The sequence below is a fragment of the Mustelus asterias genome, unplaced genomic scaffold, assembly GCF_964213995.1.
Source record: "Mustelus asterias unplaced genomic scaffold, sMusAst1.hap1.1 HAP1_SCAFFOLD_840, whole genome shotgun sequence".
NCBI classification, from domain to species: domain Eukaryota; kingdom Metazoa; phylum Chordata; class Chondrichthyes; order Carcharhiniformes; family Triakidae; genus Mustelus; species Mustelus asterias.
The window spans coordinates 47,100-73,701 of record NW_027590786.1 but is presented as its reverse complement, the minus strand read 5'-3'; the positions used below and the strand labels follow the sequence as shown (position 1 = coordinate 73,701).

The 26,602-nt window shown below is 46.4% G+C and overlaps 2 protein-coding genes, 1 non-coding gene and 1 pseudogene across 3 annotated transcripts in view; 1 reads left to right on the top strand and 3 right to left on the bottom strand.

Moving 5' to 3' along the window:
• Positions 1–18,084, top strand: part of LOC144487514 (uncharacterized) — a 46,594-nt gene extending 28,510 nt beyond the window's left edge. The window contains exon 4 of the mRNA XM_078205599.1: positions 17,240–18,084. Within this exon, the coding sequence (XP_078061725.1) occupies positions 17,240–17,965 (726 nt within the window). The 3' untranslated portion in view covers positions 17,966–18,084. The remainder of the gene's footprint in view (positions 1–17,239) is intronic.
• LOC144487520 (U2 spliceosomal RNA) lies at positions 15,429–15,627 on the bottom strand. Its single transcript, XR_013496422.1, has one exon. It is a non-coding gene; the product is annotated as a U2 spliceosomal RNA (small nuclear RNA).
• A 4,352-nt stretch (positions 18,085–22,436) lies between the features above and the next one.
• LOC144487513 (uncharacterized) lies at positions 22,437–23,294 on the bottom strand. The gene has a single exon (XM_078205598.1). The coding sequence runs from the start codon at positions 23,292–23,294 to the stop codon at positions 22,437–22,439; it is 858 nt and encodes a 285-aa protein (XP_078061724.1).
• A 1,093-nt stretch (positions 23,295–24,387) lies between these two features.
• Positions 24,388–26,258, bottom strand: LOC144487512 (uncharacterized; annotated as a pseudogene).
• Between the last annotated feature and the right edge of the window lie 344 nt (positions 26,259–26,602).

Here is a 26,602-nt window from a genome sequence, read left to right as displayed (position 1 = left end):
AGGGCCTGTTCTGCGCTGTAATGTTCTATGTTCTATGTTCTAAATATCTCTGAACTTCCTCACACCCTGTCACTCTGTGATCTGTGTGAAATTTGAAACCAGGTATTCGCAACAAGACTCAAGGAGCATCAGCCCACTGGAGGCAAAGTTGTGAGACCGACCAGTCCAACAGAAAGAAACCCTCCGACCCTCCCCATTGACCAACTGTGAGAATGAACAAAATGCAGTCCTGGGTGTAATTGAGAGCAGAAACAGTAACAGCAGAATCCAACCTCTGGAATCACTCGTGAACTTGTTGGTGTCTCAGCAGGTGGGATGAAACTCTGAATCTCTTCCCACACACAGAGCAGGTGAATGGCCTCTCCCCAGTGTGAACTCGCTGGTGTGTGCAGAGGTTTGAGAGGTCAGTGAATCCCTTCCCACACTGAGAGCACATAAATGGTTTCTCCCCAGTGTGAACTCGCTCGTGTGTCCGCAGACTGGATAACTGAGTGAATCCATTCCCACACTGAGAGCAGGTAAATGGTCTCTCCCCAGTGTGAACTCGCTGGTGTCTTCGCAGGCCTGATGAATTACTGAATCCCTTCCCACACTGAGAACAAGTGAATGGTCTGTCCCCAGTGTGAACTCGCTGGTGAGTCCGCAGGTTGGATGACTGAGTGAATCCCTGCCCACACTGAGAGCAGGTGAACGGTCTCTCCCCAGTGTGAACTCGCTGGTGTCTTTGCTGGCCGGATGAATCACTGAATCCCTCCCCACACTGAGAGCAGGTGAACGGCCTCTCCCCCGTATGGCTGCGCCAATGCGCTTCGAGCTCAGATGGGTATCCGTATCTTTTCCCACAGTCCGCACACTTCCATGGTTTCTCCATGGTGCAGGTGTCCTTGCCGCTCTCTTGGGTGGACAATTAGTTGAAACTTTGTCCACACACAGAACACGAGTACAGTCTCTCCCCGCTGTGAATGTTGTGATGTTTATTCAGACTGTGTAACTGGTTAAAGCTCTTTAGTCAGTGCACTGGAACACTCTCACTCGAGTGTGGCAGTGTGTTGCTGCTTTTCCAGTCACACTGATGTTTGAAATCTTTTCAAATCAACAGACCGGACAATCATTTCTCCTTCTAGATTCAAAGTCCGATGATATTCAGCTCCCAAGGAATATGACTGTCAGATCTAGACGTGACGTTTGAGATTTCAGCCTGTGATTCCTCTTTCAATATCCTGTAAAATGAGTTTACAAAAGTCATCAGTGTCAGTACAGGATAGAAATTCAGAACAGACAATTTCTATGGAACATTCTTTCCTCTCTCATTCCCCAAAAGCTGTCAATCTCCATCCCACACACTCTCTCCCCATTCTCAGCAGGTCTGGCAGCATCTGTATGGAGAGAAAAGAACTGATGTTTCAGAGCTTTGACAAAGGGTCATCGAGACAAGAAACATCAGCTCTTTTCTCTCCTTACAGATGCTGCCAGACCTGCTGAGATTTTCCAGCATTTTCTCTCTTGGTTTCAGATTCCAGCATCCGCAGTAATTTGCTTTTATAAGGCTGCAGATACCTCCTCCCAAGTAACGTGCGTGTGCCCAAGACATCACCACTTGTTTCCCTTATTTCTTTCGCACCCATGGTGCTCTCCGCAGTAAACACAGAGGAGAAGTATTCATTAAAAATCTCACCCATCTCCTGTGGCTCCACACACAGATGGCCATACTGATTTTTAAGGGGATCTATTCTCTCTCTAGCCACCCTTTTACTCTTAATATAGCTATAGAACCTCTTGGAATTTTCTTTAATCTTTAAACCCAATGTATGCTTCCTTCTTTTACCTGACCAGAGCCTCAATGTCCCTTGCCTGCCAGAGATCCCTAAATTTACCATTCTTTCCCTGCATCTTAACAGGAATATACTGCCCTGGATTCTTGATATCACACTTTTAAAACCTTCCATTTGCCAGTCATTCCTTTCCCTTCAAACAAACTCACCTAATCAACATCTGCTCGATCCTGCCTAATGCCCACAAAAGTGGCCCTGCTCATCCATCCTCTGGATTACCTCTTCGGAAAACAATAAAAGATTTGTCAGACATGACTTCCCGTGCACAAAGCGGTGCTGACTATCCCTAATCACACCGTCAGAATCCAAATGTTGGTAGATTCTGTCCTTCACAATCCCCTCCAGTAACTTACCCACCACTGATGTCAGACTACCGGCCTATAATCCTCAGGCTTCTCTTTGCTACGCTTCTTAAACAACAGAACAACATTAACATGTTCTATTCTTCCAGAACTTCACCAGGAGAAAGAGATGAAACAAATATCTCTGCAAGGGGCTCTGTAATTCCTTCCTGAGCCTCCCACAAGATCTGAAGATATAATTGATCAGACCCAGGGGATTTATCCACCTTAATGCACTTTAAGGCTGCAGATACCTCCTCCCGAGTAATATGCATGTGGTCCAAGACATCACAGCTTCTTTCTCTTATTTCTTCAGCATCCATCATGTTCTCCTCAGGAAACACCAAGGAGAAATATTCATTAAAAATCGCACCCATCTCCTGTGACTCCATCCTCAGATAGCCATGCTGATTTTTAAGGGGACCTATTCTCTCTCTCTCTAGCCACCCTTTTACTCTTAATATCGCGATAGAACCTCTTGGGATTTTCATAGAATCCATACAGTGCAGAAAGAGGCCATTTGGCCCATCGAATCTGCACCGACCACAATCCCACCCAGGCCCTACCCCCATATCCCGACATATTTACCCGCTAATTCCTCTAACCTACGCATCTCAGGACACTAAGGGGCAATTTTAGCATGGCCAATCAACCTAACCCACACATCTTTGGACTGTGTTAAAGTTAAATTTTCTTTAACTTTACCTGCCAGATCCATATCATACCCTCTTAAGTATTCTCTTACACTTTTAAGAGACATCGAGTGATTCACTTGTCCCCGATTGTCTAAACCCAATGTCTGCTTCCTTCTTTTACCTGACCAGAGCCTCAATGTCCCTTGTCAGCCAGGGATCCCTAAATTTACCATTCTTTCCCTTCATCCTGACAGGAATATACTGCCCCTGGACTCTTTATCACACTTTTAAAACCTCCCATTTGCCAGTCATTCCTTTCCCTTCAAACAAACTCACCTAATCGACATCTGCTAGATCCTGCCTAATGCCCACAAAAGTGGCCCTGCTCCAGTTTAGGGCCTTGATCTGTGGACCTGTCTTATCTTTTTCCAGAACGATTTTGAAACTATTGGTGCTCCCAATAGTGCTCCCTGACTGACACTTCAGTCACTTGCTCTACCTCATTTCTTAACTGTTTAATAGAAAGTGAGTCCAGGAATTGATAATGAAAAATAAGGAGCTGGGAGATGAATTGAACAAGTATTTTGCCTCGGTGTTCACAATAGAGGATACAGTTAAAACTCAGAAACAACTGGAAATCAGAAAACAGAAGTGTGGGATGAACTCTGAAAAAGCACAATTCCCAGGGAAGTGGTCCTCAGCAAACTGTTGGAGCTGTGGGCTGATGAGTCCTCGGGTCCTGCTGGGCTTCATTCTCGGGTCTTAACAGAGTGAGATAGTTGATGTGTCGGTCAATTTTCTAAAATTCCCCATCGGGAATTGGATAAAGGGAAACCAGTGGATGCGCTGTACTTAGATTTCCAGAAGACATTTGATGAGGTGCCACATCAAAGGTTATTGCAGCAAATAAAAATTCATGCTGCGGGGATGACATATTGGCGTGGATAGAAGATTGGCAAACAGCAAACAGTGGGCAGAAATGGATCATTTTCTGGTTTAAGAGAGAGAGAGAGAGACCTGGGCCAACCTTTCCAGAGTCTGCACCCTCCCTGGATTCACTTCCTTTCCCTTCAGATGCTGCAAGTCCCCAATTTCCCCCAGAATGAGAAAAGAAATGGAAAGGGGGAGAAAAGAAAGTGTGTTACTCACAGATATTAGCGACAGGAGGAAGTTTCAGTCAGTCTGAAGATCAATCTTCATTCACACAAAGCCTGCGCTCAGATTGGCCGGAAGACCAGAATCCTTCCGGTCCTCCAACTCTTCCCATTGGTCAACACCTCAGCATGACGATCAGAGGGTGGGTTCTCCCCCGCACATGCGCAGCTTTCCCTCTCCCCCGCACATGCGCAGTCCCGGGCCAGGGGGAGGGGGAGATCACCGAGCAGCTTCTCGTTCTGGCCGGAGCCATCAGCCGGTTGCCTGGAAACCTTGACTCAAGGAGTTGTAAGGGGAGGGGGAACAATGGGTGGGGGCGGGGCTCCCGGGTCCGCGCGCCCGGGCCTGCGCACTGGAACCCGGAGACATCACCGCGGAGCAGAGTGACTCCTATTGGCTGATTCAGGCAGGGCTCTATTGTGACGTCACAATGTGGATGTGGTCCAATGAGCTTCAGCGTGAAACTTCCTCCTCTGGACAACATCTGGGAGGAAATCAATGTTTCCCCCTTTCCATTTCTTTTCTCATTCTGGGGGAAATTGGGGACTTGCAGCAACTGAAGGGAATGAAGTGAATTCGGTCTGTATATTCCACACATTTTTACTCCAGTAATGTAGACATTTATCTGTCTGGCCGCCTGCATGGAAAGTTTCAGCACTCTGCGTCCAGGGCAGGAAGCAGTGAGCATGGATCTGTCAATCACACATGAGGACGGCCTCAACTGGGATCTTGGGTTCATGTCACACGATCTGTAACCCCCACGACTTGCCTGGGCTTGCAAAATCTCACTAACTGTCCAGGCTGGAGACAATACACATCTATTTAACCTGTGCTTAACCCTCTCTCCACTCACATTGTCTGTACCTTTAAGATTTGATTTCCTGTAAAGACTCGCATTCCAACCATTATCTTGTAAATTGAGTTTGTGTCTTTGTGCCCTGTTTGTGAACAGAACTCCCACTCACCTGATGAAGGAGCAGCGCTCCGAAAGGCTTGTGCTACCAAATAAACCTGTTGGACTTTAACCTGGTGTTGTGAGACTTCTTTCTGTGCTTACCCCAGTTCAACGCCGGCATCTCCACACTCTGAGTGGAAACAGAGGGAAGTAGGAGGCCGGAAGTGAGGAGAGAGATTTTATACATCTACAACTCAACAGGAACTTTGACAGAATTTCCAAACCCTGTGAACAGCATCAGCTCCAAGTTCCTCTCCAACCCACACACCATCCGGACTTGTCTGACATCCAGGACTGAAAGAACAGAAATTTATTTCATATAAATACTGGGAAGACTGAACCCATTGTGTTCAGTCCCCACTACAAACTCCACTCCCTCGCCAACAACTTTATCTCTCCTCCTGGCAACTGTCTGAGGCTGAACCAGGCTGTTCACAACCAGGGTGAAATAGTTCATCCCAAGATGAGCTTCCAGCCACGTCCACATCATCATCAAGACCACCTTCATTCAAAGAAGTAATTAATTTATAAGAATGAATAATAAAATACAGTGTAGAAGGAGGCCATTCAGCCCATCGAGCCTGCACCGACAACAATCCCATCCAGGCCTTATCCACATATTTACCTGTTAATCCCCCTGATACCAAGTGGCAATTTATGATGGCCAATCCGTCTAACCAGCACATCTTTGGACTGTGGAAGGAAACCGGAACACCCGGAGGAAACCCACACAGACACGGGGAGAATGTAGAAACTCTGCACAGACAGCGACCCGAGGCTGGAATTGAACCCGGGTCCCTGGTGCTGTTAAGCAGCTGCACTAACCACTGTGCCACCGGGCCACATGTCAGTGCCATCGCCCGACTCCAGCCCAGTCTCAGCTCATCTGGAACCCTCACCCATTCCATTCTGACGTCACACCCACACCCATTCCATTGTGACGTCACACCCTCACCCATTCCATTGTGACGTCACACCCTCACCCATTCCATTGTGATGTCACACCCTCACCCATTCCATTGTGACGTCACACCCTCACCCATTCCATTGTGACGTCACACCCTCACCCATTCCATGATAATTGTGAGGTGATTCATTTTGGTAGGACTAATTTAAATGTGGATTACAGGGTCAAAGGTAGGGTTCTGAAGACTGTGGAGGAACAGAGAGATCTTGGGGTCCATATCCACAGATCTCTAAAGGTTGCCACTCAAGTGGATAGAGCTGTGAAGAAGGCCGATAGTGTGTTAGCTTTTATTAACAGGGGGTTGGAGTTTAAGAGCCGTAGGGTTATGCTGCAACTGTACAGAACCTTGGTGAGACCACATTTGGAATATTGTGTGCAGTTCTGGTCAGCTCACTATAAGAAGGATGTGGAAGCGCTGGAAAGAGTGCAGAGGAGATTTACCAGGATGCTGCCTGGTTTGGAGGGTAGGTCTTATGAGGAAAGGTTGAGGGAGGTGGGGCTGTTCTCTCTGGAGCGGAGGAGGCTGAGGGGGGACTTAATAGAGGTTTATAAAATGATGAAGGGGATAGATAGAGTGAACGTTCAAAGACTATTTCCTCGGGTGGATGGAGCTATTACAAGGGGGCATAACTATAGGGTTCGTGGTGGGAGATATAGGAAGGATATCAGAGGTAGGTTCTTTATGCAGAGAGTGGTTGTGGTGTGGAATGGACTGCCTGCAGTGATAGTGGAGTCAGACACTTTAGGAACATTTAAGCGGTTATTGGATAGACACATGGAGCACACCAGGATGATAGGGAGTGGGATAGCTTGATCTTGGTTTCAGATAAAGCTCGGCACAACATCGTGGGCCGAAGGGCCTGTTCTGTGCTGTACTGTTCTATGTCTATGTATTCCATTGTTTTTCTATGTTCTCTATGTTCTAAAATCAAGTTACAGAATACAATCCTGCTGATGCCAAGGGTTAATTTAATTTATCATGGCCAATCCGTCTAACCTGCAGATCTTTGGACTGTGGGAGGAAACCGGAGCACCTGGAGAAAACCCACACAGACACAGGGAGAATGTGCAAATTCCTCACAGCAACCCGAGGCTGGAATTGAACCCGGGTCCCTGGCGCTGTTAGGCAGCTGCACTAACCACTGTGCCACCGGGCCACATGTCAGTGCCATCGCCCGACTCCAGCCCTGTCTCAGCTCATCTGGAACCCTCACCCATTCCATTGTGACGTCACACCCTCACCCATTGAGATGGGTTTGGATTTCAGCCCAGGGAGGAGGGAGAGTGTGTGGGACAGGGATTTACAGATTTGGGGGAACAAGAGAGGAAAAAATGTCCCAGAGAAACTAGAATTGTCTGTTCAGAATTTCTATCCCGGACTGACGCTGATGACTTTTCCAAATTTTTTTTACAGGATATTGGAAGTGGAGGATTGGCAGACAGAAAACTCAAACCGAACATCATGACTCGCAAAGTCATTTTGTTCATTCGGAGCTGAATATCATTGGTCTTTGAATATGGGAGGAGAAATGTTTGACTCTTCTGTCTGTCGGCAAAGATTTTAAACATCAGTGTGACCGTAAAAGCAGTGAAACAAACACACACCCGATTGAGAGTGTTCCAGTGAACTGACTGAGGAAAGATCTTTAACAGTCTGAAAGAACATCACACAATTCACAGCAGGGTGAAACTACATGTATGTTGTGTGTGTGGACGAGGTTTCAACTGATCATCCAACCTGGAGAAACACAAGGGCACCAGCACCATGGAGAAACCGTGGAAATGTGTGGAGTGCGGGAAAGGATTCGGTTTCCCATCACAACTGGAAGTTCATTGCTGTAGTCACACTGGGGAGAGACCGTTCACCTCCTCCGTTTGTGGGAAGGGATTCACCCATTCATACAACCTTCTGACTCACCAACGGGTTCACACTGGGGAGAGGCTGTTCACCTGCCCTGTGTGTGGGAAGGGATTCACTCGCTCATCCCACATTGTGACACACCAACTTGTTCACACTGATGAGAGACTGTTTCCATGTTCTGACTGAGAAGAGTTTTAAATGCAAAAAAGATCTGCTGACACACCAACGCATTCACACTGGGGAGAGACCGTTCACCTGCTCTGTGTGTGGGAAAGGATTCATTCAGTCATCCCACCTGCAGACACATCAACTTGTTCACTCTGATAACAAACTTTTTAATTGTTCTGACTGTGAGAAGGGCTTTAAAAACAAAAAGGATCTGTTAATGCACCAATATACTCACACTGGGGAGAGGCCATTCACCTGCTGTGTGTGGGGGAAGGGATTCAGCCGCCCATCTGCCCAACTGAACCACCAGAGAATTCACACTGGGGAGAGGCCCTTCACCTGCTCAGAATCCCTGGGAAGGGATTCATTAATTCATCCAACCTTCTGATACACCAGCAGCTCCATACAGGGGATCGACCGTTCACCTGCTCTGAATGTGGGAAGGGATTCACCCGTTCATACAACCTTCTGACACACCAGCAGGTTCACAGTGAGGAAGGGCCATTCACTTGCTCCGTATGTGGGAAGGGATTCACTCTTTCACCCAACCTATTGAACCACCAGTGAGTTCACACTGGGGAGAGGCCGTTCACATGTAACATCTGTGGAAAGGGATTTATTCAGTCATCTAACGGTAGCACGGTAGCACAGTGGTTAGCACTGCTGCTTCACAGCTCCAGGGTCCCGGGTTCGATTCCCGGCTCGGGTCACTGTCTGTGTGGAGTTTGCACGTTCTCCCTGTGTCTGCGTGGGTTTCCTCCGGGTGCTCCGGTTTCCTCTCACAGTCCAAAGATGTGCGGGTTAGGTTGATTGGCCAGGTTAAAAAAATTGCCCCTGAGATGCGTAGGTTAGTGGGATTAGCGGGTAAATATGTGGGGGTAGGGCCTGGTTGGGATTGTGGTCGGTGCAGACTCGATGGGCTGAATGGCCTCCTTCTGCATTGTAGGGTTTCTATGATTTCTATGATTTCTAACCTGCTAACACACCAGCAAGTTCACAAACGACTGCAAGGTTTGGATTCTACACTTATCGATGCTGTTAATCATATCCAGGTCTGAATCATGTTCTCTCTGACTTTTTTCCTCTGTTGAGGTTTGATATTCTGAATAAATGTGAAATAGACATTTGATTGAATCATTGTTGTAGATTTTTGTCTTTTCCATTTGAGTGTTTAACGTCACGAGGCTGGAGCTCAGAAAGGGCAATCTGAGGGAGGATCATACAGTAGGAACAGAACTTCATTCTTGACCCAGTCCTTCAGGGGCTCACTGAGAGGGACAAACAGCACTTTGGTCTTTTTCGTCACTTTTCACTGACAGCAAAGTCCCCGTGTGGGTGAATCCTGAGGTGTGTAAGAAATGTGTCCCAGTCGTTCTTTTCCATGGTTCAGAGCTCCTAGACCCGGAACAGAAGCTCCTTTACAACTGTGTTTAGAGTCAGGAAGAACAACGGTGAATGCTGGAAACGTGCTGTCAAAGATTGGTGTAAAACTGGGATCTATTCCTGACTGAGAGTGAAACGGCAGGTTTAGGTTTCCAGACTAAAAATGAAAAAAAGTCTAAAACATTTTAATGTGTGTGTGTCAGTCCTGGTTTATTGAACAGAAACTGGCTTCAAATAAATTGGTTGAAGTCTGCATTAAAGGAGGAGCTGGAGACGTTCAAAGGAGCCTGTTAACTGCTGGGACAATGAGACAACAATTTGATTCCCAGATAGAGAAGGAGCTGCAGTGTGTGTCCAAGAATTCTCAGTTTTGTTGATGTGTGCTTCCCATACACTATCCTTTTAAATAAACCTCACTCCTATCAGCCTTTAACCAGTATAAACAGAACAGAGAGAAGCTGAGCAGCATCAGAGCCCTGACTGATCATTTAAGAATGAGTGATGTGTTCAGCTGAAGTTTCCTGTTGGTAGTTTTCTGGGTGATCTCCTTATTTTGATCATTCTCAGTGACCCCTGGGTGTGAACCTCCTCTCCTCTCTTTTAGACAATCATTCACTTAACATCTCCTCTCTCTCAGAAACTCAATCGCTCAACATCTCTCTCACACTCACTGAACGTCTCTCTCTCTCTCTCTCTCTCTCCAGGCATTCACTCACACCTCACCTTCCATCTCTCTTACATTCTAACCTCGTTCCTCTCTCACATTTACTTAACCTCTCTCCTCTCAGATACTGTGTTCATCACTTAATGTCTCTCTATCTTTCTTTCAAACACTCACTCATTTAACCTTCCTATTTCAGATCTGCTCAAACTTATTCATTCTTTTCTCTCTCTCATTACCTCTCTCTGAAAAAGCACAAACAAACTTCATCTCTCTTCGCTGTCTGAGAAAACATTTAATTGATGGAGATTCAATCCTCTCTGTTTCTCTCTCCCACTTCCTCTGACAGGCCCTGACTCACTTTAAATCTCCTCTTTTCTAATAACCCTCTTTGGGAAAACTCATTTGTTCTCTAATTCCTCCTCACTTCTCCCAGTGATGACCCTCAGTCCATCTCCCAATTCAGTGAATGTGTTAAAAGTCCAAATAATCTCCTTTCTTTATTGTTTAAAATGGGAATGGAGGTGAATGTAATGCTGAGACTGGCAGCAATCTGTGTGGTTGTTCTTGATGCTGTCAGAGTGAGTTCAGCCTCACAGGAAGGAAGACTGTTCACGGTGATAACATCAAACTGACACCGGCTGTTTCATTCTCAGGTAACACAACTTCCTGTTTCTCTGCTGCCGGTTCCAAACCTCACATCTCACTTCTGAGCAGAAAATAAATCCAGGGACCACAATCTGGTGAGAACATCTGTCAATGTGACCTATATCTGTCCACAGAGTCAGGGCAGAGTCACACAGATCACATTGTGGTGACATTTACAAATGAGCCTGTTATTTCTGTTCAGAGTTTCCATTCGCAGATATAACCAGCTGTGTCTGTGGATCAGTTACTGAGTTCCCTCTGCTCCCCACAGCTGGGAACTGATAGCCTGCTCCCTTTTATTCTAGATTGTTCTCTCTGTATTGCTTGTTTCTTCTGTTTCTCAACTTTTATTTTTGACCACCTCATCTTTCTGCTTTTTAAATTCTTCCTCAATTTTTCTCTCAGTCTTTCCGTCTCTCTCTCCCCCTCTGTATCTTTCTCAGGCTCTGTGTGTTCCTATTTAATCAAGATGTTCAAAATCATGAAGAGTTTCTGATTGATTTTCGAAGGAAAAGCAGGGAGAAAAGCAGAAAAACCCGGCAGGTCCGGCGGCATCTGTTCAGAGAGAAACAGTTAACATTTTGAGTCCATATAATTCTTGAGGGCAGGAAAAACATGGGCTTTCCATCTTAGATTAGGGAATGTGATGGGGTGATTTAATAGAGATGTTTAAAATGACAAATGATTTATGATAGTTTCTCTCCATTGACACTATTTCCCAGGAGCAGGAAGTCTGTCGATGGAGAGAATCTATTTCCCAGGTGCAGGAGGGTCTGTAAGCAGAGGACACAGAGATTTAATATAATTAACAACGGAACTGGAAGGGGTGATAAGGAGAATTTTTTACACAATAACTTGATATGATCTGGAATGCACAAACTGACAGGTGCTAGAAGCAGGTTTAATATTAACTTTCAAAGGGAATTGGATAAATACTTGCAGAAGGTAAATTGGCAGAGTTATGGTGAATGGGATTAATTGGACAGTTCACTCATCTTTGTGACATTCTGAATGTTTCGCCCCTAAGGTTTTAATATTTGATCTTTTCAGTCACAATGTGTCTCAAACTGAATATTAAAACGTTGGGTTTGATGAGCTATCAGACCTGTTTCCTGTGTGTCTGTGTAACTTGAGAACTGCAGATAACCATGAGAAGGAACTGATTATTTTTAGTTCCTCTAACAGACACACCTCAGATATCAGAAATCCCTGGAGTTCCCCATGTCCTCATTAGTCTCGCCTCGAGTATAACAGCTCTCAGTCAGGCCGAGTCAGTCACATGTATCTGTCATGATGTTTCCACTTCTATTTTATCACTCACCATAACACAGACACCTTAAAATATCATTGCTCCCTTACACCTTGTTCTCCTATTGTAATCAAATGTTTGTTGGGCCTCTTGTCTCCCTTAATGTCAGATTACCTGCAGTTAAATGACCTCAGAGACACTGAAACCGACCTTTGTGATTATTATACCAGACTCCAATCAGCCCCAGGAGCTGCAGTTGTAAAATACAGCAGAATTGGAATAACAGACAGGTTATTGTCTGATACTGACAGTGGCAGAGTAACACACACTGGAATCTAAATACATTATATCAATAGACCATGACTCACTCACACCATCAAATAAAGCCTAAACTTTGGTTATGGTGCACTAGATACTGACTGTATTACCATTACATTGGATCAAATGCTGTGTTCACTAACATACTGCAACGTGACTTATTATTTGAACAAACATTGTATTTGTTACATTCAGAGTAAGTCAGTGCTTTGCTGTGTTGTCTCTGTGCTCCATCCCCACTCTGATTGTATTGGAGCCTGTGTGTGTCATTGTTACACAGAGTAAGTCAGTGCTTTGCTGTGTTGTCTCTGTGCTCCATCCCCACTCTGATTGTATTGGAGTCTGTGTGTGTCATTGTTACACTGAGACTCTGTCACTTGTTATTGGACAAGCAGCAAGTTACCGTCACAATGCCCAGCTGATTGACGGCAGCGCGGACCAATGGGAAGAGGGGGCAGTGCTGGAGGACCGATCTGGAGCGGCCGGTCCTCCAACCAATAGGAGCGAATGAGGGGCGGGGCCAGCTTTGATCGGCGCATGCGCACAGAGTAATGGCGATGGACAGCTGCTTTTGTTTTGGGCTCGGAAATCTGTTCGAGGTGATTGGAGGTACGGAGAGAGCAATGGATCGTCCAGGTGGGTGGAAACGCTACGTAAATATGTTGTGTAAGCCGCAAACCGCGGAAGAGAGCTTCCCGGACCCAGTTTGTACCGAGCAGGGCTGCAGCTCCTCATGTTCGTCCCGGGTTAACGTTCGCCATCTTTATTGGGGGCAATATGCAGCAGTGCGCACGTGCGGCCGCCATGTTTGTCGAGGGCAATGTTGTCAATCAGTGGGAGGAGCTTGTTCCCCCAGTTCAGAATGGAGACAGCTTGTCCATTTTTTTTGTTTCTATTCCAATTCAATCAAATTAAGTCCAATTCAGAGTCTCAACAAGTTGAGACATTCCCGATCCAAGCTGACAAGACAGGGCTCTCACCTCCTGTCTTGGGCTTGATCTGTCTGCTTTCTACAAATATGTCAAGAGTAAAAGGATGAGATGTGAAGGCATAGGACCCTTAAAAGGTGAAGGGGGAAAAGTTTGTGCGGAACCGTTAGAAATGGCGGAGCTGCTTAATGAATACTTTACCTCGGTATTCACGGTGGAAAGGGATCTGGGTGGTTGTACTGCTGGATTGCGGAGGACAGAAAGGATCGAGCATGTGGACATAAAGAAAGAGGATGTGTTGGAACTATTGAATGGCATCAAGGTTGGTAAGTCGCCGGGACCGGATGGGATGTACCCCAGGTTACTGTGGGAGGCGAGGGAGGAGATTGCGGAGCCTTTGGCGATGATCTTTGCATCGTCGATGGAGACGGGAGAGGTTCCGGAGGATTGCGGATGTGGTCCCTATATTCAAGAAAGGGAACAGGGACAGCCCGGGAAATTACCGACCGGTGAGTCTAACCTCAGTGGTTGGTAAGTTGATGGAGAGGATCCTGAGAGACAGGATTTATGATCATCTAGAGAAGTTTAGTATGATCAAAAGTAGTCAGCACGGCTTTGTCAGGGGCAGGTCGTGCCTTACGAGCCTGGTTGAGTTCTTTGAAAATGTGACCAAGCACATTGACGAAGGAAGAGCGGTGGATGTGGTCTATATGGACTTCAGCAAAGCGTTCGATAAGGTCCCCCATGCAAGACTTCTTGAGAAAGTGAGAGGGCATGGGATCCAAGGGGCTGTTGCCTTGTGGATCCAGAACTGGCTTGCCTGCAGAAGGCAGAGGGTGGCTGTGGAGGGGTCTTTCTCTGCATGGAGGTCAGTGACCAGTGGAGTGCCCCAGGGATCTGTTCTGGGACCCTTGCTGTTTGTCATTTTCATAAATGACCTGGATGAGGAAGTGGAGGGATGGGTTGGTAAGTTTGCTGACGACACCAAGGTAGGTGGTGTTGTGGATAGTTTGGAGGGATGTCAGAAGTTGCAGCGAGACATAGATAGAATGCAAGACTGGGCGGAGAAGTGGCAGATGGACTTCAACCCGGATAAGTGTGTAGTGATCCATTTTGGCAGATCCAATGGGATGGAGCAGCAGTATAAAATGAAGGGTACCATTCTTAGCAGTGTAGAGGATCAGAAGGACCTTGGGGTCCGGGTCCATAGGACTCTTAAATCGGCCTCGCAGGTGGAGGATGCGGTCAAGAAGGCGTATGGCGTACTAGCCTTCATTAATCGAGGGATTGAGTTTAGGAGTCGGGAGATAATGCTGCAGCTTTATAGGACCCTGGTTAGACCCCACTTGGAGTACTGCGCGCAGTTCTGGTCACCTCATTACAGGAAAGATGTTGAAGCCATTGAAAGGGTGCAGAGGAGATTTACAAGGATGTTGCCTGGATTGGGGGGCATGCCTTATGAGGATAGGTTGAGGGAGCTTGGTCTCTTCTCCCTGGAGAGACGAAGGATGAGAGGTGACCTGATAGAGGTTTACAAGATGTTGAGGGGTCTGGATAGGGTGGACTCTCAGAGGCTATTTCCAAGGGCTGAAATGGTTGCTACGAAAGGACACAGGTTTAAGGTGCTGGGGGGTAGGTACAGGGGGGATGTCAGGGGTAAGTTTTTCACTCAGAGGGTGGTGGGTGAGTGGAATCGGCTGACGTCGGTGGTGGTGGAGGCAAACTCGTTGGGGTCTTTTAAGAGACTTCTGGATGAGTACATGGGATTTAATGGGATTGAGGGCTATAGATAGGCCTAGAGGTGGGGATGTGATCGGCGCAACTTGTGGGCCGAAGGGCCTGTTTGTGCTGTGGCTTTCTATGTTCTATGTTCTATGTTCTATGTTCTAAACCCACAGCTTGCCTGGACTTGCAGAATCTCACTGGCTGTCCTGTCTGGAGACAATTCACGTCTGTTTAACCTGTGATAACGCTCTCTCCACTCACGTTGTTTGTACCTTTAAGACTTGATTACCTGTAAGGATTCGCATTCCAATCATTATTCTGTAAATTGAGTTTATGTCTCTGTATGCCCTGTTTGTAAGAAGTCTCACAACACCAGGTTAAAGTCCAACTGGTTTATAAACCTGTTGGACTTTAACCTGGTGTTGTGAGACTTCTTACTGTGCTTACCCCAGTCCAACACCGGCATGTCCACATCATGCCCTGTTTGTAAGCAGATCTCCACTCCACCTGACGAGGGGGCAGCACTCCGAAAGCTCGTGGCATTTGCTACCAAATAAACCTGTTGGACTTTAACTTGGTGTTGTTAAACTTCTTATTGGGCTTGATCTACCTGATCCAAGCTGATTGGAGTAGGCATAGCTCCTCCTCCAAGGCTTGATCTCATTTGCATCTTAGCCAAAAGGCCGAGATGCCGCTTTTAAAAATTGCTTCAAATGCAGCTAAAATGTAACCTCATGACTTCAACCAAGCACAGCATGTCAATACTACACTTGATCTTAGCCAAAAGGCCGAGAAGCGAACATGTCCATTAAACTGCATCAACCCTCTGAGTCCCAATGTCTTATTGATGAGGCAGAGCGGTGACACAGAAGGAAAAAGAAAGGGAAAGTAAAAACAATAAATGCTGGAAAATCTCAGCAGATCTGACAGCATCTGTGGAGAGAGAATAGAACCAATGTTTTGAGACTGGATGACCCATAGTCAGAGCTTGTACACGTGTAAACAGAGCATGTAAACTTTGACACCTCCATGTACCCTTGTACACCTCTATCAATCTACTTTGCTCCAAGGAGAACAACCCCAAGTTATCCAGCCTAACATTGTAACTATAATTCCTCATCTCTGGAACCATTTTGATAAATCTCCTCTGCACCCTGTCAAGGAGCCTCACATCCTCCATAATGTGTGGTGATCACTGGTTTGCACAGACCCAGGTATTCTGTGTTCCTGTCTGTGATCTCATCACACACTTACAATTGCACAGTGACATCACCCCCGCTCCCCGGGGATTTCTTCAAATGGGAGATTTTTCTCTGATGCCAATGCTTCTGATATCTTTCCAGCTGCAGGCTCTAGCAGGAGATTTTAATATTGAAATCAGTTAAATTGTTTCAGAGGTGAGTGTTTGTGACCATTCACCCACAATTTAGAGTTTTAAATGATGTGCTCTGTTATCTGTACTCTGGTTCCACCTCTCTGGGGCTGTTCTGACTACTGTGGATCTGATTCCATGTCCATTCATTGCTCTGTTTCACCTCTGCCCTCCCTGATCACCTCTCTGTCATTGTCTAACTTCCTCTGCCTCTAATAATGGTTGTATTTTAGTTATGCTGCTGGTTTAGTAGCTTTATCTTAGAATCATAGAATCTCTACAGTGCAGGAGGCCATTTGGCCTGTTGAGCTTGCATCGACAACAATCCCAACCAAGCCCTATCCCTGTAATCCGATGTATTTACCCTGCTAATCCCCTGACACTACGGGACAATTTACCATGGCCGATCAACCTAACCCACAGTATTTTTCAGTCAGGAATGGTTTATTTCTGTGTTCTTGTCCATTTCTCTTCCACTTCTAATCTTACATTGACCATCAAATTCTGCACTGTTTTTACTCCTGGAAATCATTATGTACATCATGAAACATTCGTCGAAATCTTGCTGCTGTTCTCACCGGCAGGATCTTACGGTTCCGCCGACAGTGCACCCCTGCTGCGGGTCTCCCAGAGTGAGGGGTGTGTTCAACAGGAAGCCCCATTGACAACGGTGAGATCATAAGATCCTGTCACCAGCAGGCGGCCTGCGGCCTCCCATCTCCACAAAACACAGCGCAGAGAGCGAGCAAAAACCCTGCCCATTTTCTCTAACCCCAGGTACGGCCATGCGTAAACCAGTTGGTTTTTATGACAATTCAGCAATTTTCATGGTCACTTTTTCCTTGTGCCGGCCCCACAAATTACCAGATTCATTCAGCTCAATTTCACAATCTGCCTTTGTGTTTTTGTGGGCTCTTTCTCACTCTCTTTTTTCCGTTTTAAATCAATTTCACAGGCAATTAGAAGAGGAGTATTTGCAGTTGGGAAATTCCACCCAAGCATCACATCAAAATCTGACAGAGTTGTGGAGTTTATCATAACCTGAATATTATTGGATTTTGAAGATGGAAGGAAAAAACTCTATTTACAGTGGGGAGAAACTGTACACGTGTTGTGTGTGTGAACGAGGTTTCAGTCGATCATCTGGCCTGGCGAAACACATTCGCAGTCACAGCAAGGAGAAACCATGGAAATGTGGGGACTGTGGGAAGGCGTTTAATTACCCGTCTGAACTGGCAACGCATCGACGCAGTCACACTGGGGAAAGACCGTTCATCTGCCTCGAGTGTGGGCTAGGCTTCACTCAGTCATACAGCCTGCTCCTGCACCAGCGGGTTCACACCGGGGAGAGGCCTTTCACCTGTTCCGAGTGTGGGAAAGGATTCATTCAGTCAACCCACCTGCTGAAACACCAGCAGATTCACACTGATGAGAGACCTTTTAAATGCAGAAAATGTGGGAAGTGCTTTAAGAGTTCTCGGGAACAAGTGTCGCATCAAAGAGTTCACACGGATGAGAGACCTTTTCAATGCCCAGGCTGTGGGAAATGCTTTAAAAGTTCTGGGGAACTGGTGTCCCACCAACATGTTCACACTAACGAGAAGCCATTCAGGTGCTCTTACTGTGGGACTGGGTTCAGACGATCATCTCAACTCACTGTACACCAGCGAGTTCACACTGGGGAGAGACCATTCACCTGCTCCAAGTGTGGGAAGGGATTCATTCACTCAGGCAACCTGCTGAGACACCAGCGAGTTCACAAGTAATTACAGTGATTGGATTGTGTAGATAATCACATCCAGCACTGAGCAATGCTCATTGGAGTCTGTTTCTGCTGGTATTTATAAATGCCAGCCCAGTTACAGGGGATAATGTTCTGGATAAAAGTCACATAAATCAGCTTTGTGTTAAACACGCAGTGTGTCGAGTCTTTTTAATATCTCTAACACGAGTTAGCTCCTTTTAAAAATCTCTCCCTCTCCCCTGTCTCCTCCATCCTCACCTCTAACAAGTGTGAGGAGCTCATGGAGCTTCTTTGTAAGATTGAGACAACCTGATCAGCTGCCTCTGCTGCTTCCCTCCCTTCCACTATACCAGCCGGACCAGACTCTTTTTCTGAGCTCTGAACTCTCACCTTTCTCCAGATTCTATTCCATCTTCTCCCTTGCAACTTATTATCTAAATGGTGAGAGACTCAGGGATGCTCCGGTGCAGAGGGATCTGGGTGTCCTCATGAGTCACAGAAAACTAGCATGCAGGTACAACAGATAATAAAGAAAGCAAATTAGAATGTTGGCATTTATAGTTAAATGAATAGATTATAAATGTAAGGAAGTATTGTTGCAACTGTACAAGGCATTGGTGAGGCCGCACCTGGAGTATTGTGCACAGTTTTGGCCTCCTTATTTGAGGAAAGATGTTGTTGCATTGGAGGCAGTTCAGAGGAGGTTCACCAGATTGATTCCAGAGATGAGGGGTTTGTTGTATGAAGAGAGATTGAACAGTTTAGGCTTATACTCTCTGGAATTTAGAAGAATGAGGCGAGATCAAATTGAGGTTTACAAGATGATAAAAGGTATGGATAAAGTTGACATGGAGTGGATGCTTCCTCTTGTGGGGCATTCTAGGATGAGAAATCATAGTCTCAGGATAAGGATGAGGAGAAACTACTTCTCCCGAAGGATTGTGAATCTGTGGAATTCGCTACCCCGAAGTGTAGTGGATGCTGGGATAGTGAGTAAATTTAAGGAGTTAGACAGATTTTTAATTGGTTATGGGATGAAGGATTATGGGGAGAAGGCAGGAAAATGGGGATGAGGAGCATATCAGCCATGATCGAATGGCAGAGTTAGTTACACCACATAGAACCATAGAAAAGTTATAGCACAAAAGGAGGTCATTTGGCCCATCTTGTCCATGCCAGCCCGAGGACACCCCGTTGCCCTTTCTAATCCCACCTCCTGCACCCGGCCAATAGCTCAGTAGCTGGCAGCACTTAAGGTGTAGATCCAGGTACATTTTAAAAGAGTTTAGGGTCTCTGCCTCCACCACCACCTCAGGCAGCAAATTCCAGTCACCCACCACCCTCTGCATAAAAAAGTTTTTTCTCATGTCCCCTCTACACCTACTGCCACTTATCTTGAATCTGTGTCCCCGGTCCGAGAAACATATCACATCTGCACACTCACACCGGTATCCCAAAATAATGGGTCCATGTGCTGTCTAAGACAGTCACTCAAATTTTCAAGTGATATTAAGGTGGTCTCTCTATGAAGATGTTTGCTTATCTCTCTCTTTGGTTCCAATAGTTTCTTCCTTCAGGTAGTGGCCAGATTATCAGATTCAGTTTTGATTTTAAGTTCACAAGCAAGAATACAAACATCTCCAAGGGAAAACTATTACTTGTCTCATCTCCACTTTCCTAACTTCACTAGAATGTACGTGGATATCCAGTTCGTCTGTTCCATTGAACGAGTCCCAGAGTGAATTATTCCAAATCCCAATCGCTGGTGTGAATTTTTTCCATCTTTGATTCCAAATGGGGCTTCCCATTCTGTCTGTTTCAGGAGACTGCGGAAACTTTACTGTCCAGTTAGACTCTCACACAATGGTGTAATTGAGATCAGAGACAGATGTATCAGTTTGGGGGGGGGGGGGAACACTCAAATCTCCCGTTCCCAGGAATTCTGTCTTAAATGACAACAAATCAGATGAAATAAAATCTTCAAAAACAGAATCTTTGGATTAAATTGTCACCGTGCTGCCTGATCGTAAAAGGGTGAAGCAAATGCTCACAAGTATGCACAATTGTGTCAATTTGATTCTCAGGTCAAAAATGAACCTATCACCATTTCGATCTTATTTTGCCCAAATGTTTTTTTTGTTTTTCTTCAAGTGTCTTTCCAAATAACTGGTATAACTCAAGAAAAAATAAACCAAAAAAGGTACCTCTTCAACCTTCTTAGACGAAAGAGTTAAAGAGGGTGGACCCTCTCACAGCTTGTGAGTTTCGAGACAAAACTTCAAAGCTGAAGTTGATTTTCAGGGAATCAAACATTTTCGCACCTTTTCCAATTGTACAAGTAAATTGTGATTCACTTTCAGGTTCACTTTCACTCAGTAATTAGAACATTTCACTTTTCTCAGCACAGGAGCTGGCAGCATTTTAGATTCAATACCAATTGTTCACTTCTCTTGTCACTGGTGTGTGGAGAAGATCATGTTCGCTGCAGATCTGTCAGCACAGAAACCGCACTGTGCTTCTGGATACACTCAGTCTGCAAGTAGCTGGAGTCTTTTAAACATGACCCTTGCGAAGGCCTTCCCAGTGATGCTAAGGAGTGAGATGTCCCTGTAGTTGTTGCAATCTCTATCACTGCTGTTTCTGTATATTGTGAAAATTTTCATGTCACATATCTCCTGTGAACCAGTCTCACACCCCAAAAGAGGAGGAGGTTGTGAAGATGTGGCAGTGGATGGGACTTTGTGTTTGAGCAGTTCAGCTGGAATTCCATCCTTGCTGGGAGCCTTTCTACTTGCTCAGCAATCAATGGCCTTTTCCAGCTCAAATGTTGAGGGTTCCTTGTTGAACTCAACCATGTAAGAGTTTTAACAACACCAGGTTAAAGTCCAACAGGTTTATTTGTTAGCAAATGCCATTAGCTATCAAATAAACCTGTTGGACTTTAACCTGGTGTTGTTAAAACTCTTACTGTGTTTACCCCAGTCCAACGCCGGCATCTCCACATCAGAACTCAACCATGACAGGAAACTGCAGGAGAATCAAACAGAGACTGTGTGATGTCTGTGTCTCAGTATAGTTCACAGGCCCGGTGGCACAGTGGTTAACACTGCTGCCTCACAGCGCAGGGACTGAGGTTTGATTCCCGGCTTGGATCACTGGCTGTGCGGAGTCTGCATGTTCGCCCTATGTCTGCATGGATTTCCTCTGGGTGCTCCGGTTTCCTCCCACAATTTGAAATTCTCGCTCAGTGCACCCGAACAGGTGCCGGAATGTGGCGCCTTGGGTATTTTCACAGTAACTTCGTTGCAGTGTTAACGTAAGCCTATTTGTGACAATAAATAAATTTTAAAACTTTAAACTTCAAACCAGCGGGACTTCTGTCGATGAAAACATCACCATCTGCCAATTTCAGGGGGCCAAGTTTGGTGCTGGTAGCACCACTTTCTTGATCCCATCAAACACAACAGAGATATTCATTATCACAGGCAGTTTGGAATTATTGGTGTCGGATTGTCCGGTGTTTATTAGCCGCGTATCTCCCTGTTTCAACACTTCTTTCAACTGATGCAATGTTCCAGCTGTTGGGTTTATGTTGTCCATCAGGTTGGCTTTTTTTTGCTTCAATGACAGGTGTCATCTCTGCTGAGTGGGTCTCAAACCGGTCTTTGTTGTGGGTTCCACCTTTACCAAATGTTGCTGCTGCTGTGTCAGAAATGATTGAACTCAGCAACTTCCAAGTTTCATCAATATCAATGCTGATTGTTAAAGTTTTTATGTAAATGTTTACTGTGTCTGTATAACCTTTCATTGGAATTCATGGAATTTTGTTTAGGTTCCTTCATAATGGAGGTGTCATTGAGAAGACGTCACTCAGAATTGTCAGCAAGGATTAATCAGCACTTTCCAATAGGGGATGTTAATCAGGAATGATTCACACACTGATTTGCATCAAAGATTAATTTAGGATTGAGGTAAAGTTCATAATTTTAGTTTAAACAGGTTCTGTTGAGGATTCTAGAATTAAGGTGGAAGATCACACAAGGTGTTTTTAAAAAGGGACATTGCAGTCCTGAAAATCAGTGACATCGGTAGCACAGTGGTTAGCACTGCTGCTTCACAGCTCCAGGGTCCCGGGTTCGATTCCCGGCTCGGGTCACTGTCTGTGTGGAGTTTGCACATTCTCCTCGTGTCTGCGTGGGTTTCCTCCGGGTGCTCCGGTTTCCTCCCACAGTCCAAAGATGTGCGGGTTAGGTTGATTGGCCAGGTTAAAAATTGTCCCTTAGAGTCCTGGGATGCGTAGGTTAGAGGGATTAGCGGGTAAAATATGTGGGGGTAGGGCCTGGGTGGGATTGTGGTCGGTGCAGACTCGATGGGCCGAATGGCCTCCTTCTGCACTGTAGGGTTTCTATGTTTCTATGACATCTCCAGAATATTAAACTCCAGCCAGTTATAGGGATGTTAATCAGGAAAATCGAACTAATATTGTCAGACTATCAATCCTCGCTGTGATTAAAAGCAGAATCCAATCCTTTCAGTCTATTATGAATTTGCTGGTGTCTCAGCAGGCTGGTGGACCTTGTGAATGCCTTTCCACACAAGGAGCAGGTGAAAGGCCTCTCCCCAGAGTGAGTGCATTGGTGAGTCAGAAGGTTGGATGACTGGTTGAAACTCTTTCCACAGGTACTGCAGCTGAATGGATTCTCCTGCGTGTGAGTGCGGTGGTGGGACTGGAGTGTGAATAACTGAGCGAATCCCTTCCCACACACCGAGCAGGTGAACGGTCTCTCCCCGGTGTGAAGTCGCTGGTGTCTCACCAGATCGAATGACTGGGAGAATTTCTTCCCACATATGGAGCAGCTGAACGGTCTCTCCCCGGTGTGAGTGCGTTGGTGAGCAGTCAGGGTGGATGACTGTCCAAAACTCTTTCCACAGGATGTGCAGCTGAACGGTTTCTCCTCGGTGTGAATTCGCTGATGTGTCCAAAGGCCGGATGACCGAGTGAATCTCTCACCGCACACAGAGCAGGTGAACGGCTTCACCCCAGTGTGAATCCGCTGGTGTGTAGCGAGGCTGGATGTGCTGTTGAACTTCTTCCCACAGTAAGTGCAGCTGAAGGGCCTCTCCTCAGTGTGAATTCTCTGGTGTAACATCAGGTAGGTTGTCTTGGTAAATCCCTTCCCACACACACAACAGACGAATGGCTTCTCCCCGGTGTGACTGCGTCGATGGATTTCCAGCCGGAAAGAAGACTTGAATCCCTTCCCACAGTCCCCACATTTCCAAGGTTTCTCCATGGTCTGGGTCTCTTCCTGTCTCTCCAGCCTAGAGATCAGTTGAAGCCTCGTCCACATACAGAACACGTGTTTGCTCCCCACTGTGAATGGTATGATGTTTTTTTCAGGATGTGTAACTGGTTAAAGCTCTTTCCGCAATCAGTTCACTGGAACACTCTCACCCGGGTGTGTGTGTCTCGGTGTTTCTCCAGTTGCACTGATGTTTAAAATATTTTCCACAGATAAACATTTCTCCTTCCACATTGAAAGGTTGATGAATAATTGAGTTAAACCAAAATGTTCGTTTTGAGTTTTGCATCTAAAAATCTTTCCCTTGTAAGATCTGTAAAAAGAGTTGACAAAATTAATCACGGGTCAGTCCAGGATAGAAATTCATATCAGACAATTCTAATTTCTCTGGAACATTCTTTACTCTCTTGTTCCCCCAAATCTGTAAATCCCCGTCTCACACACACTCCCTCCTCCCTGGGCCGAAATCCAAACCCATCTCACCATCTCCACCATTTCTGTCCTCCACTCCCTGTTTCCTCCCTCCCTCCAGTCTGTCTGGCTTCAGTTCTCTTGCCCCTCTGTGCAAAATCAAGAAGATTGTTTTCTCTCCTGGTCACTGGCACCCTCAAGGCCCACCCACTCCCTGGTTCACTGATACTGTTGGCTGCAGAGACCAATCTGTGAGAGGTGGTTCTGCTTCAAGTGCCACATATGAAGTGGTTCTCAGGTCTGGTTGTGAGTTGTTGTTTTCGATGTTGGCTCTTGTTGCTGAGCCGCTGGAGTGACCATCCTCTATCCTGTGAATGTACCCAAGCTGGCAAAGTCACCTCCACTTGATGAGAACCCACATTCTTGGGAGACAATGAATTGTAGATTTTGCATCAAAGATCAATTTAGGATTGAAGTAAAAAGTTCAGTCTTATTGCAACCAAATTTCCGTTGAGAGTTCTTGAATTCAGCTGAAAGATCACAGATGGTGCCTTTAAAAAGGGACACTGTAGCCTCGAAGGTCAGTGACATCTACAGAATATTAAACTTCAGCCAGTTATAGGGTTGTTAATATCACCAGGAACAAACTTAAAATTGTCCAACTATCAATCCTGGATGTAATGAACATTAGCAGAAACAGCTGAATCCAATCTCTCAGTCACATATGGATTCACTCATGTGTCACGAGGTTGCAGGACCGAGTGAATCCCTTCCCACACACAGAGCAGGCAAATGGTCTCTCCCCAGTGTGAACTCGCTGGTGTACAAAGAGAGCAGATGAAGTCCTGAAACTCTTCCCACAGTCAGAGCAGCTGAATGGCTTGTCCTCAGCGTGAATTTGCTGGTATGCCTTGAGGCTGGATGACACAGTGAATCCCTTCCCACACACCGAGCAGGTGAATGGTCTCTCCCCAGTGTGAACTCACTGGTGTTCAATGAGGGCATATGCCTGCTTGAAACTCTTCCCACAGGAGGTGCAGCTGAATGGCCTCTCCCCAGTGTGAACTCGCTGATGATTCACCAGACTGGATGACTGAGTGAATCCCTGTCCACAGACTGAACAGGTGAAAGGCTTCTCCCCAGTGTGAATTCGCTGGTGTTCTTCGAGGCTGTGTGAATACCTGAACCTCTTTCCACAGAAAGTGCAGCTGAACAGCTTCTCCTCAGAGTGAATTTGCTGGTGTGTCACCAGGTTGGAGGACTTTGTGAATCCCTTCCCACACATGGAGCAGGTGAATGGCCTCTCCCCAGTGTGAACGCGATGATGTTGACTGAGGTCTGATGAAGACCTGAACCTTCTTCCACAGTGAGTGCAGCTGAACAGCCTCTCCTCAGTGTGAATGCGCTGGTGTAACATGAGGCCAGTTGGCTGAGTAAATCCCTTTCCACACACAGAACAGGTGAATGGCCGCTCCCCAGTGTGAGTGCGCCAGTGGTTGTCCAATAGGGATGGGTAATTGAATCCTTTCCCACAATCCTCACATTTCCACGGTTTCTCCAAGGCATCGGCCCCACTGTGACTGTGTCTATGGTATTCCAGCTGGGATCTATAACTGAATTCTTTCCCACAGTCCTCACAGTTCCATGGTGCCGGTGTCCTTGTGTCTCTCCAGGTTGGATGATTAGTTGAAGGCTCGTCCACACTGTGAATGGTGTGATGTTTTATCAGGCTGTGGAACTGGTTAAAGCTCTTTCTGCAATCAGTTCACTGGAACATTCTCACTCAGCTGTGCGTGTGTCTCTTGGTGCTTTTCCAGTAACACTGATGTTTAAAATATTTTCCCTCAGACAGAACAAACGAACAATTATCCTTTCAGCCTCAAAGGTGATGATATTCAGGTCATGATGAACCAACTGACTGTCAAACTTAAGTTTGGTTTGAGTTTCCCATCTGCAATCATCGTTTCTAAGATCCCGTAAAAAGAGTTTACAAAAGTCATCACCGTCAGTCCAGGATAGAAATTCTGAACAGACAATTCTAGTTTCTCTGGAACATTTTTTCCTCTCTTGTTCCCCCAAATCTGTAAATCCCCATCCCACACACTCTCCCTCCTCCCTGGGCTGAAATCCAAACCCATCTCCACCATTTCTATCCTCCACCCCCAGTTTTCTCCCTCCCTCTCCTCTGCCTGTGTTCAGTTCTGATGTGGAGATGCCGGCGTTGGACTGGGGTGAACACTGCTCCTTCGTCAGACTCCATCTGACGAAGGAGCAGCACTCTGAAAGCTTATGGCATTTGCTACCAAATAAACCTGTTGGTCTTTAACCTGGTGTTGAGACTTCTTATTGTGAACAGTTCTCCAGCTCCTGTCTGCAGACTGACAATAAAACCAATGGGTCTTATTGGGGGTGTTGGGGCCTCCAGCGGGCGTTTGTGAATCCTCCCCGCCCACCTCACAATGCCCAAGCAGTGATTGACAGCAGGTCCGGACCAATAGGAAGAGGCGGCGAGGCTGGAGGACCGAGCGGGAGCGGCTGGTCCTCCAACCAATCGGAGTGAATGAGGGGAGGAGCCTCGCTCGAGGCTTCCTCAGTGCGCATGCGCCGAGCCGGAGAGGCTCCCGATAAAGACGGCGGCGGGGATTCTGGGCCTGTTCCGGGGAAAAGCGGGAGCTGATTTCCCCGCTTCACAACCCGCACCCGAGCTTTGTATTCGGTGCTTGGGGCCGACACGGGGTGTTTATGAAGCCTCGAACCCACCCCCCGGCTCCATCCCCCCTCATTCCCCACCCGGCGGTGTCGGATCAGCTGAAAATTCCCACCGCCGCAATCCTGAGCTCCCAGCGGCACTGCGCATGCTCCACATCACAATGACCGGACAGTGATTGACAGCGGTTCCGGACCAAGGAAAAGGGGGCGGGGCTGGAGGACCGAGCAGGAGCAGC